The sequence below is a fragment of the Leguminivora glycinivorella genome, chromosome 7, assembly GCF_023078275.1.
Source record: "Leguminivora glycinivorella isolate SPB_JAAS2020 chromosome 7, LegGlyc_1.1, whole genome shotgun sequence".
In the NCBI taxonomy this organism is placed as follows: domain Eukaryota; kingdom Metazoa; phylum Arthropoda; class Insecta; order Lepidoptera; family Tortricidae; genus Leguminivora; species Leguminivora glycinivorella.
The window spans coordinates 24,384,484-24,403,977 of NC_062977.1; the positions used below are offsets into that span (position 1 = coordinate 24,384,484).

A 19,494-nucleotide genomic window follows, 5' to 3' on the forward strand; every position below is an offset into this window, starting at 1 on the left:
TCAACACAGATATAGGCACAGAATTGTCACTTTTACACTTGACATTGAACATTGACTATTCTGTGCATATTTATGGGTTGATAAGAATGTTACTCAGCGTCAATAAAATGAACTTATTTCTTCTAAAATATAGTTCAGTGGGTGAAACTAAAAATAAATAAATATTATAGGACATTCTTACACCGATTGACTCAGTCCCACCGTAGCTCAAGAAGGCTTGTCTTGCAGGTACTCAGACAACGATATATATAATATACAAAATATACATAGAAAACATCCATGACTCAGGAACAAATATGTGTGCTCATCAGACAAATAAATGCCCTTACCGGGATTCGAACCCGGGGCCGCGGCGTAGCAGGCAGGGTCACTACGCGCTAGGCCAGACAGGTCGTCAAAAAAACTATAAAATCGTTATCAGTGCCCCTATACAGAGTGTGGCCTGTAACAAAGGCGAAGAATTGAACTGTAGGCTATTCTCCTTATACTGATCAACATTTGTTCAGCGACTTTTAAAAATTATGAAGTCTTTAAATTTTTAATTTTTCATACAAAATAAATATTAGCTTCAATGTACGCCATTATTGTTGTCATTGACGTTGTCTGTCACACTTTAGACTTAACAGAATTCGCAATACATTACCTCTTAGAAAAAACGTTCAAGGGTGATAAAAATCAAAATATTTTTAAAAGTCGCCGAACAAATGTTGATCAGTATAAGGAGAATAGCCTAGAGTTCAATTCTTCGCCTTTGTTACAGGCCACACTCTGTATACTTCGCGCATCGCTGATCGAATGCCGGAGCGTTAAAACGGAATAATCCGCCGAATTTATAGCGCATCCTAAAGGATAAGAATATACTTTTCAGCTATTAACTGTTATCGGTGCAACGCCTTTAATTGGTGATTAAGTTAATGAACTGCGATATAGCGCAATGATACTTTGTTTCCGGCATCCTGTTTTATACGAATTAATTATCACTGATTTAAGGTTATCTTCGAAGGGCGACTTCTAAGTTGCTTTGGTTGCGTTACTGCAGTGGATATTTGTCAAAAAACTGTAAAAAAATGTAGATTTCAGAAAAATAACAAAAGATACGAACAGAACTTGATTGTAAAAATGTAAAAAAAAATTAATACAAGAATGTGAAAAGTTTCCGAAATATTATAAATAGGTATGTAATTTTCAGTACAGAAGGTGTTTTTTTACGCACTAGTGCGAGAAGTGGTTCATTATATGTCAGGTCGAAACTTCGGAGGGCCATCTGTACTGAAAAACGTCGTACGATACACGTGCGAAAAGGAAATTCGTAACTCGTGTCGATTTAAGACACTCCCTTCGGTTCCCGAACTTCCTTTTTTACGCACTTGTATCGTAATATACTACTATGTCAATTATTAATATTGCTGTGGGTATTCATTAAATGACTTGATAATAGTTATTTGTTATACAAGGGGGCAAAGTTGTATTTTAACGCCGAGTGTGGAATTGAAAAACGAGCAAGTGAAAGGATTCTATAGTTGAACCACGAGCGAAGCGAGTGGTTCGAGAATAGAATCCTGAACTTGCGAGTTTTTTAACACACGAGAAGTAAAATACATTTGCACCCGTGCGTAACACAAAACGTTTCCCCTCACTATAGAGAGGAAACTGCAACGCAAAAAATGCGTTTATCACTGCTTCCAGTAGTTCCACAGGTGGTAAATCATCTTTATTACTAGATTCACCCACTTTTATCAATTTTAAAGCAGTTAATTTGATTTTATTCAAGGTCAAATTACTTTACCCACTAGTGGATAAAATGCGTTTTTACCTGCTGGTATTAAAGGACAAAACACGTGTTTCCGAGCTAGTGTGGGGAAAAATTATTAAAACGACTACAGAACGTTTTATTTTCAACAGTAAATACTACACTATGTATTAAAGATACGAGTAGGGAATATTGTAAACTAATAGCCCGTGCTGTGAAAACATCGACTAACTAGCTTCTAGTGGTTAGTTTACAACTTAACACTTTTAGAAATCTCAACACCACCACAGCACAATCCTGGCAAAGGATCAATTTATAATCCTGATATACAGAGTGGGGCCTGTAACAAAAGCAAAAAATTAAACTGTAAGCTATTCTCCTTATACTGATCAACATTTGTTCAGCAACTTTTAAAAATAACTTGTATTTTGATTTTTATTACCATTGAAAGTTTTTTCTAAGAGGTAATGTATTGCGAATTCTGTTAAGTCTAAAGTGTGACAGACAACGTCAATGACAACAATAATGGCGTACATTGAAGCTAATATTTTTTTTGTATGAAAAATAAAAAAATTAAAGACTTCATAATTTTTAAAAGTCACTGAACAAATGTTGGTCAGTTTAAGGAGTATAGCCTACAGTTTAATTTTTTGCTTTTGTTACAGGCCCCACCCTGTATATGTCAGGGTTCCTGTAGCCAATTACACCGCAGTGACATTGACACGTTTGATACTGACAATTCTATGCATATTTCTAGGTTGATAAGTAACATTGTAACTAAGCGTCAAAATTTCCTTGTTGAACAGGTCATGAACGGTGAAGTGTCACCATCAGGCGACAATTGTCATTGTGGTAAAAATAAATAAAATAAATATTGGGCGACACCTTACACAGATCAACCTAGCTCCAAACTAAGCAAAGCTTGTACTATGGGCGCTAGGCGGCGATATACAATATACACATACTTATATAGATAAATACATACTTATATACCTACTGAAAGTTGCGCCGATAGTAGAAAAAGTAAGAGCGAATCGACTAGCATGGTATGGGCATGTGATGCGAAGGGATGAAAGTCATGTGACGAGAAAGGTATTACGAATGAGTGTTGAAGGAAGTAATGGGAGAGGAAAACCGAGGAAAAGGACGGACTGTGTGAAAGATGATATGAAACGAAAACAAGTGAATGATGAGATGACGGGTGATAGAGAGGTAATATGAGAGGAAGAGAAGGACAAATGACTGGGATAAGGGCAGGCGAATGATGATGATATACTTATATACATAGGAAACATCCATGACTCGGGAACAAATATCTGCGTTCATCACACAAATAAATGCCTTCACCGGGATTCGAAACCGGGACCGCGGCTTAGCAGGCAGGGTCACTACGCGCTAGGCCAGACCGATCGTCAAATAACCTAACCACAAAATTAAAATTTTGAAAAAAACCCCGATCACGACATAGTAGACGGATTTTCATGAAACATGGCTAAGAACACTCCCGACTTACTCAACTTTCAGACAATTAAACTAAATCCAAATCGGTTCATCCGTTCGGGAGCTACGATGCCACAGACACACACACACACAGACAGACAGACAGACAAACAGACAGACAGACAGACACACACACAGACAGACAGACAGACAGACACGTCAAACTTATTACACCCCGTCGTTTTTGCATCGGGGGTTAAAAGGAGCCGCGGAACAAAAATTCTTCATTCGCTATGTGAATGCAACCTTAATGCATCCTTCTGTGGAATGCAACTGGCATCAGTGGCATTCGATAATGCACGGCATGCAACATTAGGCCATTATGAGTTCAAGCGCATACCATTTGGACTTACAAATGCGTTTTTTCTAGTTTTCGGCAACCTGCCGTCCGGTTGGTCTGGTAACTCTAGTGGTTATGCTTCGTTACGGAGGTCGGGAGTTCGAGTCTAGCCAAATATAGAATTTGGCTGATTTAATCATACAAAGTTGTATGATTTAATCATACAGGTATGTTACGATATCAAGGTACAATAAGGTTTATAGTGTTGATAAATTCTTGTACACTAAAACTAATAAAACTGTTGGTGATGTAGGTAATTTTAAGAAACTCGTGGTAGCTTTTAATCCGGAGATTATAAGATAAGATAATCATTTATTGCGAACCATGATTACAAAGTTGTTTGCATATAGGTACATAGGATCACATGGCACCCTGGTGGGGTATGGCAATTTTTAATACATACTATTTAAACTTAATTACTAATTAGGCTTATTATAAGTGTGTATCTTCCATATACTCTTGGATAGAGTAATATGCCTTGTTCAATAGTAAATTCTTGAGCTTAGTAGTAAATAGGGAAGTTTTATCTACACATTTTATCTGGTGGTAGCTTATAGAATAATGCTCGATGTTTGCTAAGGTATTTTTAACCCCTGACGCAAAAACGAAGGGGTGTTATAAGTTTGACGTGTCTGTCTGTGTGCATGTCTGTCTGTCTGTGTGTGTGTCTGTCTGTGGCATCGTAGCTCTCGAATGGATGAACCGATTTTGATTTAGTTTTTTTTGTCTGAAAGCTGAGTTAGTCGGGAGTGTTCTTAGCCATGTTTCATGAAAATCGGTCCACTAGGTCGCGGGCGGGGGTTTTTTCAAAATTTTAATTTTGTGGTTAGGTTATTTGATCATTTATATGTACCTATAGATACTAGCTTTTGCCCGCGGCTTTGCTCGCGTTAGAAAGAGACAAAAAGTAGCCTATGTCACACTCCATCCCTTATCCACTTAAAAAATCATGTCAATTCGTTCCTTCGTTTTGCGGTGAAGGACGGACAAACAAACAGACACACACATTTTCCCATTTACAATATTAGTATGGATTTAGATTTAAATGATGTGTCATTTAAAAAAGGGTTGTTTAAATCGTGAGGTTTAGGGTATGCGGAGTAATGGAGGTACCTACCAGTAAGCTGAAATTTCCCTTCTGGGATGTAAATTAAACAGCTACTTTGGAGCGATTTCGTGCAATTTTAGTCTTACTAACACCGGAACTATAAATTTATTCACAAAAAAAGACTATTTCTCATTCAATTATTAACTACGCTCTAGTATTTTTCGGAACCACAGTAATTACTCACATTAACATAAATTCAAACGACTCAAGATTCGCGAATTTCTACAACACTTAGGACTTTAGACGTCTACATACAAACTCATTCAATTACCTAATGTTATTTATTTAAATAAAACCGGCCAAGAGCGTGTCGGGTACGATCAGTGTAGGGTTCCGTAGTTTTCCGTATTTTACTCAAAAACTACTGAACCTATCAAGTTCAAAACAATTTTCCTAGAAAGTCTTTATAAAGTTCTACATTTTTGATTTTTTTCATATTTTTTAAACATATGGTTCAAAAGTTAGAGGGGGGGACACACTTTTTTTTCCTTTAGGAGCGATTATTTCCGAAAATATTAATATTATCAAAAAACGATTCTAGTAAACCCTTATTCATTTTTAAATACCTATCCAACAATATATCACACGTTAGGAATGCAATAAAAAAAAAACCACTCCCCACTTTACGTGTAGGGGGGGGTACCCTAATAAATCATTTTTTTCCACTTTTTATTTTTGCACTTTGTCGGCGTGATTGATATACATATTGGTACTAAATTTCAGCTTTCTAGTGCTAACGGTCAGTGAGATTATCCGCGGACGGACGGACGGACGGACGGACAGACAGACATGGCGAAACTATAAGGGTTCCTAGTTGACTACGGAACCCTAAAAAAGAGCATAAGGTTCGTAACTGTTAATAGTTATTTGTTATACAAGGGGGCAAAGTTGTATTTTAACGCCGAGTGTGGAATTGAAAAACGAACAAGTGAAAGGATTCTATAGTTGAACCACGAGCGAAGCGAGTGGTTCGAGAATAGAATCCTGAACTTGCGAGTTTTTTAACACACGAGAAGTAAAATACATTTGCACCCGAGTGTAACACAAAACTTTTCCCCTCACTATAGCGAGGAAACTACAACGCAAAAAAAATGCGTTTATCACTGCTTCCAGTAGTTCCGCAGGTGGTAAATCATCTTAATTACTGGATTCACCTACTTTTATCAATTTTAAAGCAGTTAATTTGACTTTATTCAAGGTCAAACTACTTTACCCACTAGTGGATAAAATGCGTTTTTACCCGCTGGTATTAAAGGACAAAACACGTGTTTCCGAGCTAGTGAGGGAAAAAAAACTTTTTGGTATAGTATATTTGATATTTAGAACAATTGTTTTTTTAATTATGTGTGAATCTTATCTACATAATCATGATTTACTGCCGTATTCGAACGATGCTTTTTAGATGTGAGTCAGATGACACTGCAATATGATACTGTGATTCAAAAGTATTTAATAAGTAAAAAAAAAAAGTAAATGAATTAACCGTGACGTCACTCCTCAGTATTTCATAGTAACTTCATAATAGCAAATCATTTAGACAGTTCTTAAAAAGAAGCTGATTTGACTAATAGGAAACTATACAGTTAAATATATAAATTATTAATATTAAATAGATATACACCTCAAAATCATTTCTGCTTACTCGGTATTACAGTCACTGCACTCACATAAACTAATAGAACAAATACAACTTTAATAATTATTCGCCCGAATACACTTAAAGTTGGTGTTACACTGAGTGCAAGAACTGTAATAAGAATTGAAAGAATCTGCATTGCATGCGTAGCATTAGGAAATATGCATTCCGATTTAATTAACGAATATCCATCCTGCATATTATTTCATGCGGTACAAATCAATAATATACAAATAAATTGCTATGTTTAATTTTAACAGTAGGGGAGGCTAAGAAGGGATTTTAAGGGGGAGAAGTTACTCAAGCGTATCAGATTAATGTACTTATGAGTTAAAGAGTGATATATAACATCAAGTAAACGCATCTACTTAGCGTGCCAAACGAACACTGTCAAAACGTTTAGGTAGTCCGACCCTACTCACAGCTTGCAGCTTAGCGCGTCAAATTTCGTAGATATAGTTGATCAATGAAAACAAAAAATACCTCATTACTTGTTAACCGACTTCAAAAAAGGAGGAGGTTCTCAATTCGACCGAATGTTTTTTTTTTTTGTATGTATGTTACTCGATATCTCCGAGAATCGTGGACCGATTTTCAAAATTTTTTTTTTGATCGAACGGGTATAACCCCGAGATGGTCCCATTGGCACCAAGTCGGGGTCTGATGATGGGATCTTGGAGAAATCGAGGGAACCCTTCAAATGTAATGTTTTTAGTGTATTTTTCAAAGGTACACCAGTATTTACGCCTGATGGTAATAATTTTATGTGACTGAGCTGATGATGGAAGGTCAACTCCTCAATGGTTAGGAGTTAAAGGATAATTCTTTCACTACTGTACATATATTCGAACTGATACATATAATATCACTAGGAACCACTAAAAATCAACAAATGAATTAACTTTTTAACAAAAAATAAAAACGCCTTCAAAAAAAGCGTGTTACAAAACACGGAGAAACTAAAAAGCCAAAAATAATAAACCTTCGAATTCAGATTTCTTATCGGATTGCAATAATCTAAACATCCAAATTATAAACAAATCAATTATTTTTGGAGTCGGGGCCAGCCTGCCCCCGCCCGCTGCTGTATGGTTGGGTGGGGCAAACAGGAAATAGCAAGGCGACGAACAGGTCTGGTACCGACTACAAAAACAATTGATTTGTTTATAATTTGGATGTTTAGATTATTGCAATCCGATAAGAAATCTGAATTCGAAGGTTTATTATTTTTGGCTTTTTAGTTTCTCCGTGTTTTGTAACACGCTTTTTTTGAAGGCGGTTTTATTTTTTTGTTAAAAAGTTAATTTATATTAATTAATTGGAGTTTGTGTCAATCTAAATATACAAAAAAAAGAAGAACCTGACTGACTGACTGACATATCAACGCACAGCCGAAATCGCGGGTCCTAGAGATCCCAAATTTGGCACGTAGGTTCCTTATAAGGTGTAAAGGAGCACTAAGATGGGATTTTTAAAACCTCACCTCCTAAGGGGGTGAAATGGGGATCCAAAGTTTGTACGGGAAAACAAGTATTACGCGAGCGAAGCCGCAGGAAAAAGCTAGTAATGAATATGTGAGTGTGTTATAAGTTTGTTTGGAAAAATGCTGAGATCGAGGAGTTAGTGGCCGAACCCAATATCATCGGCGAAACGAAAGCCCACAGACTTCGCTGGTTCGGTCACTTACTCAGAATGGGAGACGATCGGGCTGTCAAGAGAGCGTTCTTGGGTCGACCGGCTGGTGGCCGCCCGGCGGGTCGACCCAGGTACCGCTGGGAGGACAGTGTGGTGGAGGATCTGCGTCGGCTTCAAGTCAGTGACTGGCAAGAGGCTGCGCAGGATCGGGACAGGTGGCGATCTCTCGTTTCGGAGGCCAAGATTCACTTTGGATCACTGCGCCACAATAGTTAGTTAGTTAGTTATAAGTTTGACGTGTCTGTCTATCTGTCTGTCTGTTTGTCTGTCTGTCTGTGTGTGTGTCTGTCTGTGGCATCGTAGCTCCCGAACGGATGAACCGATTTAGATTTAGTTTTTTTTTGTCTGAAAGCTGGGTTAGTCTGGAGTGTTCTTAGCCATGTTTCATGAAAATCGGTCCACTATGTCGCGGTCGGGGTTTTTTTTTCAAAGTTTTAATATTTCATTTTTTTTAACTCTTTTCATAAAAATCTAATTGCATAGTCCCAAAATGCATTGGTAGGTTTTGTATAAAACTAAGCAAATCAAGGTTGTGCTTTTAAACTTCACACTCACGCCGCAAAATGTCAGCATTCCTTTATATCGGAAATAACACTATTATTTATCGCGTCTTTTCTTGTGCCTTTATTAAGGTCGTCCTAGACACGTCTTTTTTCGTCGTCTCCAAGTATTACATATAAAACAATGTAGAAAATATAAAATAAAATTGGATTAACTTTTCACACTTGCCCAATAGGGCAATATAGACGTATTTTAGTTTAGATTAGTTTTTAATTTAACTTTAAGTTGTTTTATTATTTTTTTATAGTTAGCTTATTATTTAAGTGTTACGAGTATTACCTTAATAAAGATAGCTTTGAAATAACCCTGACATATTATAATTATTATTTTGAAATATTTCTCTGTTAAGTTTATAGTTAATGATCTTTCATTACTAATAATGAAAGATCCTCGGTGATGGGTTGAAATATGTCGAGCTTTATACAGAGTGGGGCCTGTAACAAAGGCGAAGAATTGAACTGTAGGCAGTGTAGGCTATTCTCCTTATACTGATCAACATTTGTTCAGTGACTTTTAAAAATTATGAAGTCTTTAAATAATTAATTGAAATACGGTTGTACTCACGTTATTATATCGCTATTGCAGCGACATGATGATGGCCCGAAACATGTCGCAGCAATAGCGATATAATAACGTGAGTACAACCGTATTTCAATTAATTATTTGAATATGTCTCACGGAAGTTTAACGTGTATAAGTCTTTAAATTTTTAATTTTTCATGCAAAATAAATATTAGCTTCAATGTACGCCATTATTGTTGTCATTGACGTTGTCTGTCACACTTTAGACTTAACAGAATTCGCAATACATTACCTCTTAGAAAAAGCTTTCAAGGGTGATAAAAATCAAAATACAAGTTATTTTTAAAAGTCGCCGAACAAATGTTGATCAGTATAAGGAGAATAGCCTAGAGTTCAATTCTTCGCCTTTGTTACAGGCCCCACTCTGTATAGACACCTAAATAAACCGCTTAAAATATTTTTAAATATGTTTGAGTCTTATAGAAGTTTTATAAGTATGTAGTTAAAAATGAAAGTCCCCAATAAATATTATTTTTATATTATATTTTAACGTGGGAGTTATACAATTTTCTTCTATAAAATAACGTGCATAATAGAAGGAATTCAGTAGAAAACTTAACTAGACACATAATAAACGACCGAAGTTAGCATTCTGACTTTCTTGACAATGAACAATAATTTAACAATTTTCTCTATTATATTTGTTACCCTGCGTGACAAGGAGATATATTTAATATGAACCTAAACATGCATCATAAGATTTTGCAGTAATTTTTTTTTTTTATACTACGTCGGTGGCAAACAAGCATACGGTCCGCCTGATGGAAAGCGGTCACCGTAACCTATGAACGCATGCAATGCAAACAGTGTCACATGCGCGTTGCCACCCCATTTGAAACTTGTACATTCCCTTTTGCTGTGTTAAGTACACAGCAAAAAGGAGTGTACAAGTTCCAAGGAGGGTTCGGGTTGCCGATGACTCTAAAGGACAATATACGGAACAAGTTAGTTCCGTAAGTCCTCCCGCCATCAGCACCGCACCCTCGTTGAGCTCTGGCAGCCTTACTCACCGGCAGGAACACAACACTATGAGTAGGGTCTAGTGCTATTTGGCTGCGGTCTTCTGTAAGGCGGAGGTACTACCCCAGTTGGGCTCTGCAATTATCTAATTTCCTAATATTAAATGCGTTTAGAAATTGTGAAGGGCATGTTAATTAATTCCGCAATTAATTGTAGTGGTGTTTTCATTACGGGTAGGTCATTGACCTCTGTAGCTAAAGATTTCAAAATATCACAAAAATAAAAAGACACGACTAAATCTCCATTCAATGATGTCTTTTTTTCACAAAAAAAAATCACTTACGCCCTCTTGGGCACTCGATGAACTAACGCGATGAACTGTTGACCGGTCATCATTTACGAGTAGGTAGTCATTTTGGTGTCACAATGTAAATCAGAACAGGCCTCCACATATCGGCTTCAGTTACAAATTGTCTGTCTTTCCGTTTCCGCACGCGAGTAGAGGCTCGAATCAAAATATACTTCCATCGAATACTATTTAATTTATACGACTTGGATTCGATTTTATTGATAGCCTATTTTAGCGTCCCACTCCTGGGCAAAGTGCCCTCTTTTCCTCCACTCAATCCTATCGTTTGCACTATCCCACCAATTCGGATAAAACATTTTAATATCTCATTTTTGATCCTGCCTGCACCCTAACCTACAGCATCTATGTTATTCCGTGGGTCCCACTCGGTAGCCATTTTGGCCCACCTTTCAGGATGCATGTGCAGACGTGTCCAGCCCCCAGGCTTATAATATGAGTTTGAAACTTTTTTCCGTGACATAATGATCAATTTTATTTATTTATTTATGCGTATCGTAGCTAGCTGTCCCTATCGATACAATTGCCCTAACCGAGGACCTGCAGCAAAAATCTTGGTGGCTCCACTTCTTAAATACCTCTTAGGAATTCCAATATCAATTATGCCAAAGGTTTTTTTTATATTCTTCATAAAATGTAACACTTGTTGATATTTTTTGAGCTTCTAACTAGATAACACGCAACAAACAAGGCTATAACTTTCGGTGACTCTGTAGAGGTGTTTTTAGGTATATTTTGTTGAAATAGGTTCATCCGTTTCACAGCGTTTTTATTGGTTTACTTCCTAAATACATACTAGCACTATAAAAAGTAAGACATATTGCACTATGTGTCTACACTGAAATGTTTCCAATATTGTGTGTATACTATGTATTATAATGTTTGTATCCTTTTAAACTTGTTTCCCCCCTTTTTTTTGTACATGGGTATTTTTGAAAAGATCTCTACTCGGAAATGACTCTTTCGATTGTAATGTTTCAATCTTTCCATTCCGTTATCACCAAAGCAACCTCTTGGGACACTTTTTTCTACTCTTATCAATCAATCAATCAATCAATATTTATTTGCAAAAATGTAGTATTACAGTGAGTTCTTAAGTGTTCTTAGGATCGGGCAAGCTCGATATTCTTAGTAGAAAACACAAAAAAGAGGGTTAACAAATGGCCCTTTTCCTGGTCAAACGTTTAGAAATACGTGACACTAACTTCAAGTAATTAATAAATATAACATTTGTTTCATCGCAGTTTCATAAAAAAAATGGGGGGTGAAAAAAAAATTAAAAATTCTTCAAAAATTACATCATAATATTTTTTTGCTTGTTTTCAAAAAATGGTGGTTAAAATCTTTCAGGTTCTTCAGGCCCACGGTACACAACGTCACATTTGTTTCACAGAAGTTTCATAAAAAAATGGGGATGAAAAAAAAAGAAAAACTCCCTCCGTGATAAAACTCGAATCGTTTAAAAGTATTACGTGATACGAAGTTCAGGTCAGCTAGTTAAAAATTAATATTGCAAAATTTCACGAAAATCGTTCTTTGGTTCACTGAAATTTCAGTAAAACACTGCACTTACCTCATTCGTTGCGTCCCGAACATTTCCGACAGCCGCTCGGCGCGGCGCGTGCTCTGTCACTGCCGCTTATCGACGCGTGCGCCGCTTTCCACTACTAGGCGCCTATTCGACTGCATTTACTATGAATTTCATGCCGATTTAATATCCATTTAAACATTTCAGAATACTTAATACACGGTCTGTCATTCTCAAGACGTAAGTGCGTTTTCATATTATCCGATCCGATATCGGATGTAGGACCGATATCCCATACATTTCAGCCGCCATCTTTGATTTTTTCCTTTGAAATCCTTCCGACATCCGATATCAGATCGGATAATGTGAAAACGCACTAAGGGTGAATTCTAATTACCGCGACTCATTGGTTTTCAGTGACATTTCAGTTCTAATTCAAATTTATCAGAATTCAAATTCCACTGAAAATGGAAGCGTCGCGGCAATTACTTATACAGAATACTAGCTTTTGCCGGCGGCTTCGCTCGCGTTAGAAAGAGACAAAAAGTAGCCTATGTCACTTTCCATCCTTTCAACTATATCCACTTAAAAAATCACGTCAATTCGTAGCTCCGTTTTGCCGTGAAAGATGGACAAACAAACAGACACACACACTTTTCCCATTTATAATATTAATACGCATGGACTAGACGATTGATAATTACCGCGGTGAAATAAAAAGGAACGTTCAAACTTTGAATAGTGACTTTTGGGATCATATATTGTGGGACCAACAGGTACCTACTGAAATCGCAAAAAAATCCGCCGCTCATTTCTATGGTACAGCTTTTTCGGATTTCAGCATTGGTCCCATAATAAAAATTGTTCATTATGAGTTCAAAAGTCACTATGCAAAGTTTGCAGGAACACAACACACAGGTTATTTAGAGAGGAGGCAGAGAGAAGACCGCAGCCAAATAGCACTAGACCCTACTCATAGTGTTGTGTTCCTGTCGGTGAGTAAGGCTGCCAGAGCTCAACGAGGGTGCGGTGTGCTGATGACAGGAGGACTTACGGAACTAACTTGTTCCGTCTATTGTCCTTAGAGTCGTCGGCAACCCGAACCCTCCTTAGAGCTTATACACTCCTTTTGTATACTTAACACAGCAAAAGGGAATGTACAAGTTTCTAATGGGGTGGCAACGCGCATGTGACACTGTTTGAGTTGCAGGCGTCCATAGGTTACGGTGACCGCTTTACATCAGGCGGGCCGTATGCTTGTTTGTCACCGACGTAGTATTTAAAAAAAAAGATCTCCGTCAACGAGGGCTGGCGAGCGGTCGCTCTGGACCGTGTAAAGTGGCGTACTCTTGTGTTGAAGGCCAAGACTCACTTTGGGTCGTCGCGCCAACAAAGTAAGTAAGTAAGTAAAGTTTGAACGGTCCGGTTATTTCAGCCCTTTTGTGTTCGTGTGGCGACGGGTTAAGAATTTCACCACCCCCTTTCTTTCCGTGGGTGCCGTAGAAGCTGACTGTGGGATACGGGTTAAATTCTGGCGTAGGCGAGAGACAACCCTTCAATATCACAATATCGTTTTCTCTCAACCCCTTGATTGCCAAGAGTGGCTGAAACTTGAGTAGTTCCATGTGCTCTGCCTACCCCTTTATAGAGGCGTGATTGTATGTATGTACTTAAGTAAATATTTCTTTTGGCTTTTTGGCAAATTTTAAATTGTCACAGGGACATGACATGAAAGAAAACCGACTGTGGGATATAGGTTTGGGTATCATGGGTCATGACCCCCCCCCCCCTGAAGCCATACAAATTGACCACGTGACCCCCCCCCCCAGGTACGAATCTGGATCCGCCCTTACTTCACTCTCATACTTATTAGAAAACACAAGGCTAAAGATACTCGTCGACTCATTTCAAATCAATTTTCTATCGAGTTCTGATTTTAGACGACAGAATAGGCTTGAAATTCGGCTTAACAAGGATAAGGGGGCGTTTTGATGTTGTTTTCTTACTCGTATTAACTATTTCCTGACCGCCGGGGGCGGCATGACCGCCCTAGACGGATGCCATTTCTGCAAAAAAAATGGCACCATTTTATATATATAAATATACAGAGTGTAACAAAAATGGTGGTGATCCATTTAAGGGCATACTCAGTATCGTATTCTTATCAGGAAAAAGTAAAAGAAAATATTTTTTTCGCTAAAAAAATTTTCACTTTTGTATGAGCCCGCGCGAATCGGTCGAATCTCCATACAAAGATAAATAAAATTTTTTGTGAAAAAAAATTTTTATCCTACTTTTTCCTGATGAGAATACGATACTGAATACGCCCTTAAACGGATCACCACCATTTTTGTTACACCCTGTATATAAATTTTGGTTTGACCAAGAAGCACACATCAAAATTTTCTAACAAATTAATAGCATAAAGATTCATATATATTATGAACGATGAAACTTAATTTTTGTACTTTAATTCAATATTCACTTAGTTATTGGCAAAAAATAAAAAATCGAAATATAACCTAAATCTCACATAAAAAATTTCTAACTTTTTACTATAGTATTATTTAACATGCCTGTAATAACATATCAAAAAAGAATAAACTTTAATATTATCAAAACTGCAATATTATTTATTGTCACTGCAATGTCACAGTTTCGTTTTCTTTCAACCCCTTATTTGCCAAGAGTGGCACTGAAGCTTTAGTAGTTTCATGTGCTCTGCCTACCCCTTTATGGGATACAGGCGTGATTGTATGTATGTATTATCAAAACCCATTTTAGTTCAACCGCTCGCCTAATATATCACAAATGATATATATTACCTAAACCTTCCTCAAGAATAACTCCATTTTTATAGGATATCGTTCCTACATCCTATATTTTGTTTTTACTACGTCGGTGTCGTCGGTGGCAAACAAGCATACGGTCCGCTTGATGGAAAGCGGTCACCGTAACCTATGGACGCCTGCAACTCAAGGAGTGTCGCATGCACGTTGCCAACCCACACTGAGAGAAAATACAACCAGTTTTCATGTTCGTTCAACAAGTTTTTTGGTTAAAATAGCGCCTACGTGCTCTTTGGTTCAAACAACAAGCTACTTGTCATTTGAATCGGCAATATATTTTTCCCCTCACTAGCTCGGAAACACGTGTTTTGTCCTTTAATACCAGCGGGTAAAAACGCATTTTATCCACTAGTGGGTAAAGTAATTTGACCTTGAATAAAGTCAAATTAACTGCTTTAAAATTGATAAAAGTAGGTGAATCTAGTAATAAAGAGGATTTACTACCTGTGGAACTACTGAAAGCAGTGATAAACGCATCTTTTGTGTTGTAGTTTCCTCGCTATAGTGAGGGGAAAAGTTTTGTGTTACACTCGGGTACAAATGTATTTTACTTCTCGTGTGTTAAAAAACTCGCAAGTTCAGGATTCTATTCTCGAACCACTCGCTTCGCTCGTGGTTCAACTATAGAATCCTTTCACTTGCTCGTTTTTCAATTCCACACTCGGCGTTAAAATACAACTTTGCCCCCTTGTATAACAAATAACTATTAATCAACAAGTCGATTTTATAAAAACAACCTGACACATATTGTTTTAAACATACGTTTGGCTGATTCAAACGGATAAACCGCAACAAGTCGAACTTGTTAAATTCACAATGCAAATTTCTCTCAGTGCATTAGAAGGTGTACAAGTTCTAAGGAGGGTTCGGGTTGCCGACGACTCAAAGGACAAACGTTCCGTACGTAGCTCGTAGGTCCCTCCGTCACTGCACCCTCCTTGAACTATATGGGATCGGATAATGTGAAAACGCACGTAGAGTCCTAGAAAGCTGAAATAAGCTCTCATATTCCCCAAGATTCAAACTTTAGAAACCCTAATTTTCACAATTTCCACTGTCTCTATGCTCAAGGAATCTTAACTCTCAGTTTTGACCTTATCTTTCTTTATCTGTTCTTTTTGTCTCTTTGCCTTTGGTCTTTGGATCTAGGGATCTCTCATCTCTGCTAGAATTTAACTTAGTTCTTGTTGTAACTAAACGGCCAAGCCACGTATAGTACTTATGCATCATAATATTCATAATTCATCCCTGAATCGTTGTCGTAAGCTTTTGTTGGAAGATACTTTTCCTACTTAGTGCGTTTTCACATTATCCAATCCGATATCGGATGTCGGACCGATATCTCATACATTTAAGCCGCCATCTTTGATATCTGCCTTTGAAATCCTTCCTCCATCCGATATCGGATCGGATAATGTGAAAACGCACTTAGGTACCCAATACTACCTACTATTAGGTAGTTTTCTTAGGTACTATTAGTTTACGTTATATTTACTCGTTGGTTAAATTAAGATTTTTTCCCCTCACTAGCTCGGAAATACGTGTTTTGTCCTTTAATCTCAGCGGGTAAAAACGCATTTTATCCACTAGTGGGTAAAGTAATTTGACCTTGAATAAAGTCAAATTAACTGCTTTAAAATTGATAAAAGTAGGTGAATCTAGTAATTAAGATGATTTACCACTTGTGGAACTACTGGAAGCAGTGATAAACGCATTTTTTTGCGTTGTAGTTTCCTCGCTATAGTGAGGGGAAAAGTTTTGTGTTACACTCGGGTGCAAATGTATTTTTCCCCTCACTAGCTCGGAAACACGTGTTTTGTCCTTTAATACCAGCGGGTAAAAACGCATTGTATCCACTAGTGGGTAAAGTAATTTGACCTTGAATAAAGTCAAATTAACTGCTTGAAAATTTATAAAAGTAGGTGAATCTAGTAATTTAGATGATTTACCACCTGTGGAACTACTGGAAGCAGTGATAAACGCATTTTTTTGCGTTGTAGTTCTAGTGAGAGGAAAAGTTTTGTGTTACACTCGGGTGCAAATGTATTTTACTTCTCGTGTGTTGAAAAACTCGCCAAGTTCAGGATTCTATTCTCGAACCACTCGCTTCGCTCGTGGTTCAACTATAGAATCCTTTCACTTGCTCGTTTTTCAATTCCACACTCGGCGTTAAAATACAACTTTGGCCCCTTGTATAACAAATAACTATTATTTATACTTACCGCCCACAACAATGGCTTGTTTTAAAACTTAAAGAACAACATAAAGCGTGACTGATATCATCACAGAAAGTACTTTTGAATTGCTAAAGAATCCATTTTTACTATTTTCAGCGAGTTTTAGCGACCGTGACGTTAGGCTAGGTTAGAACCTACCCTGAAATCACAGACTATGTCATAAAATCATGCACCATTTTGCAGTGACATTTCTTACATGTCACATTTTTAACCCCCGACGCAAAAACGACGGGGTGTTTATTGACGTCTCTGTCTGTCTGTGTGTGTCTGTCTGTGGCATCATAGCTCACGAAGAGAAGAACCAATTTAGATTTAGTGTTTGAAAGCTGAATTAGTACGAAGTGTTCTTAGCCATGTTTCATGAAAATAGGTCCAGTATTTCGGGGTTTTTTCAAAATTTTAATTTTTTATCATTGACGATCAGTCTGGCGTAGTCGGTAGTGACCCTGACTACTAAGCCGTGGTCCCGGGTTCGAATCACGGTAACGGCATTTATAGTACGCGTTCACCTTAGGCTTGTGTAGGACATGTACTAATAATACAAAAGACACGATTCCCTGCACTGTACTAGACCGAACTACTTCGAAATGATTCTGCTCTCTAGTACATTTAGTACACTCACACACGCGCAACAGAATGGGAGCGAAAGGAGCGAAGAGCCGAGGAGTGACAATGACAGCAAAGCGATCCGTGTGATCCTACCGAAACCGAACGAGAGCGCGCGGAAACGGCCGATCAGCTCTCGGCTAGTACGAGCGAACGGTACTGTACGCCATATGCACAATTTATCTCTCGCTCTCTCGGTGTACTACTACTCTCCTAAATGTCCTAAAAGAACGAACTAGTACACTTCGGAGATCGTACTAGTTGGGAGCGATCTTTTCAGTGAACGAGCAGGCACAACTCTAGTTCACCTACACGAGCTTAAACTGTGTGCTAGGAACGCGCCTCTTTCATATATTTGATCGCCTATGTCCGAGGTGACACAAGTCTTACCGTGGGGCTCAGTCAATCTGTGTAAGAATGTCCTATAATATTTATTTATTTTCCCCTCACTAGCTCGGAAACACGTGTTTTGTCCTTTAATACCAGCGGGTAAAACGCATTTTATCCACTAGTAGGTAAAGTAATTTGACCTTGAATAAAGTCAAATTAACTGCTTTAAAATTGATTAAAGTAGGTGAATCTAGTAATAAAGATGATTTACCACCTGTGGAACTACTGGAAGTAGTGATAAACGCATTTTTTGCGTTGTAGTTTCCTCGCTATAGTGAGGGGAAAAGTTTTGTGTTACACTCGGGTGCAAATGTATTTTACTTCTCGCGTGTTAAAAAACTCGCAAGTTCAGGATTCTATTCTTTCACTTGCTCGTTTTTCAATTCCACACTCGGCGTTAAAATACAACTTTGCCCCCTTGTATAAACTGTATAAACCTTGTATAACTATTATTAATAACGTTACATTTCACAATCTCTCGCTTGCTTGTCTATCAGTAGCAAATAAACAATTAAACAACTTAGACCAATTGTAAAACCAATAATTATTGCAAAATAAATGAAATTACTTATTGTACTTACGTTAAAATTAAGTCGTCAGCCTAAATTCCGTCTATTTGTCTGTTTCATGTCTATCGGTATTTATTTATTCTTGTTTGGTCAGTTTTCGCAGAATAACTACCTCTAATTCTAGTTTTTGTTAATAGTGAATTGAATACCAGTTTAAAGCGATATGTATGTAACTTCGGCGAACAATAACTAGGTAGGTACAGTCAACCAATTGGAACCCTAGGCCACTGTAGAACTATGTCATAGCACGTCATAGTGACGTTAGAAATCAGATTGCAAGCAATCTCTTCTTTGTCATTTTGACATGGTTGTAGAGTGGCCTAGGGTTCCAATTAGTTGACTGTACATACATAAATACATACATAATATTATATTTATCAATTGGGTAATTTTATAGAATTATTATTCTAAAAAATAATGCTTTTTAACTCTAATACTCTAGTTTTGTTTTGTGATATTTAGGCAATTAGGGTCTCTCGTGACTATTGAACCACGAATAGTACTCTTTATTATACTGTGACACGATGCTGGTGTCGTCTGTAGAATACTTTTTTACATTTACATCAAAAAAATATCATTTTATGATTTTTTTTTTTTTAGGAGCTTTCTTTTACAGATTCTTGATGAATTGATTGATTCTCTGATTATGGAATTATGTAATCTGTATCTATAATATGTATTGTATCTAATTTTTGTATGTTTTAATAAACGGCAATTTACTTTTAAAGTTTAGAAGACTTTTAATGGTTTAGAAAATATTCCTTCATCCTTGGTCCTTGGCAACGCCATCTATGTAAAGAATAGAGAGAGAAGTAA

General features: G+C 37.3%; 1 protein-coding gene across 1 annotated transcript in view; it reads right to left on the reverse strand.

Annotated features, from left to right (window-relative positions):
* Nucleotides 1-12,169, reverse strand: part of LOC125228126 (immunoglobulin A1 protease autotransporter-like) — a 41,745-nt gene extending 29,576 nt beyond the window's left edge. The window contains exon 1 of the mRNA XM_048132583.1: nucleotides 12,073-12,169. Coding sequence (XP_047988540.1) covers nucleotides 12,073-12,095 — 23 coding nt within the window. The 5' untranslated portion in view covers nucleotides 12,096-12,169. The remainder of the gene's footprint in view (nucleotides 1-12,072) is intronic.
* Between the last annotated feature and the right edge of the window lie 7,325 nt (nucleotides 12,170-19,494).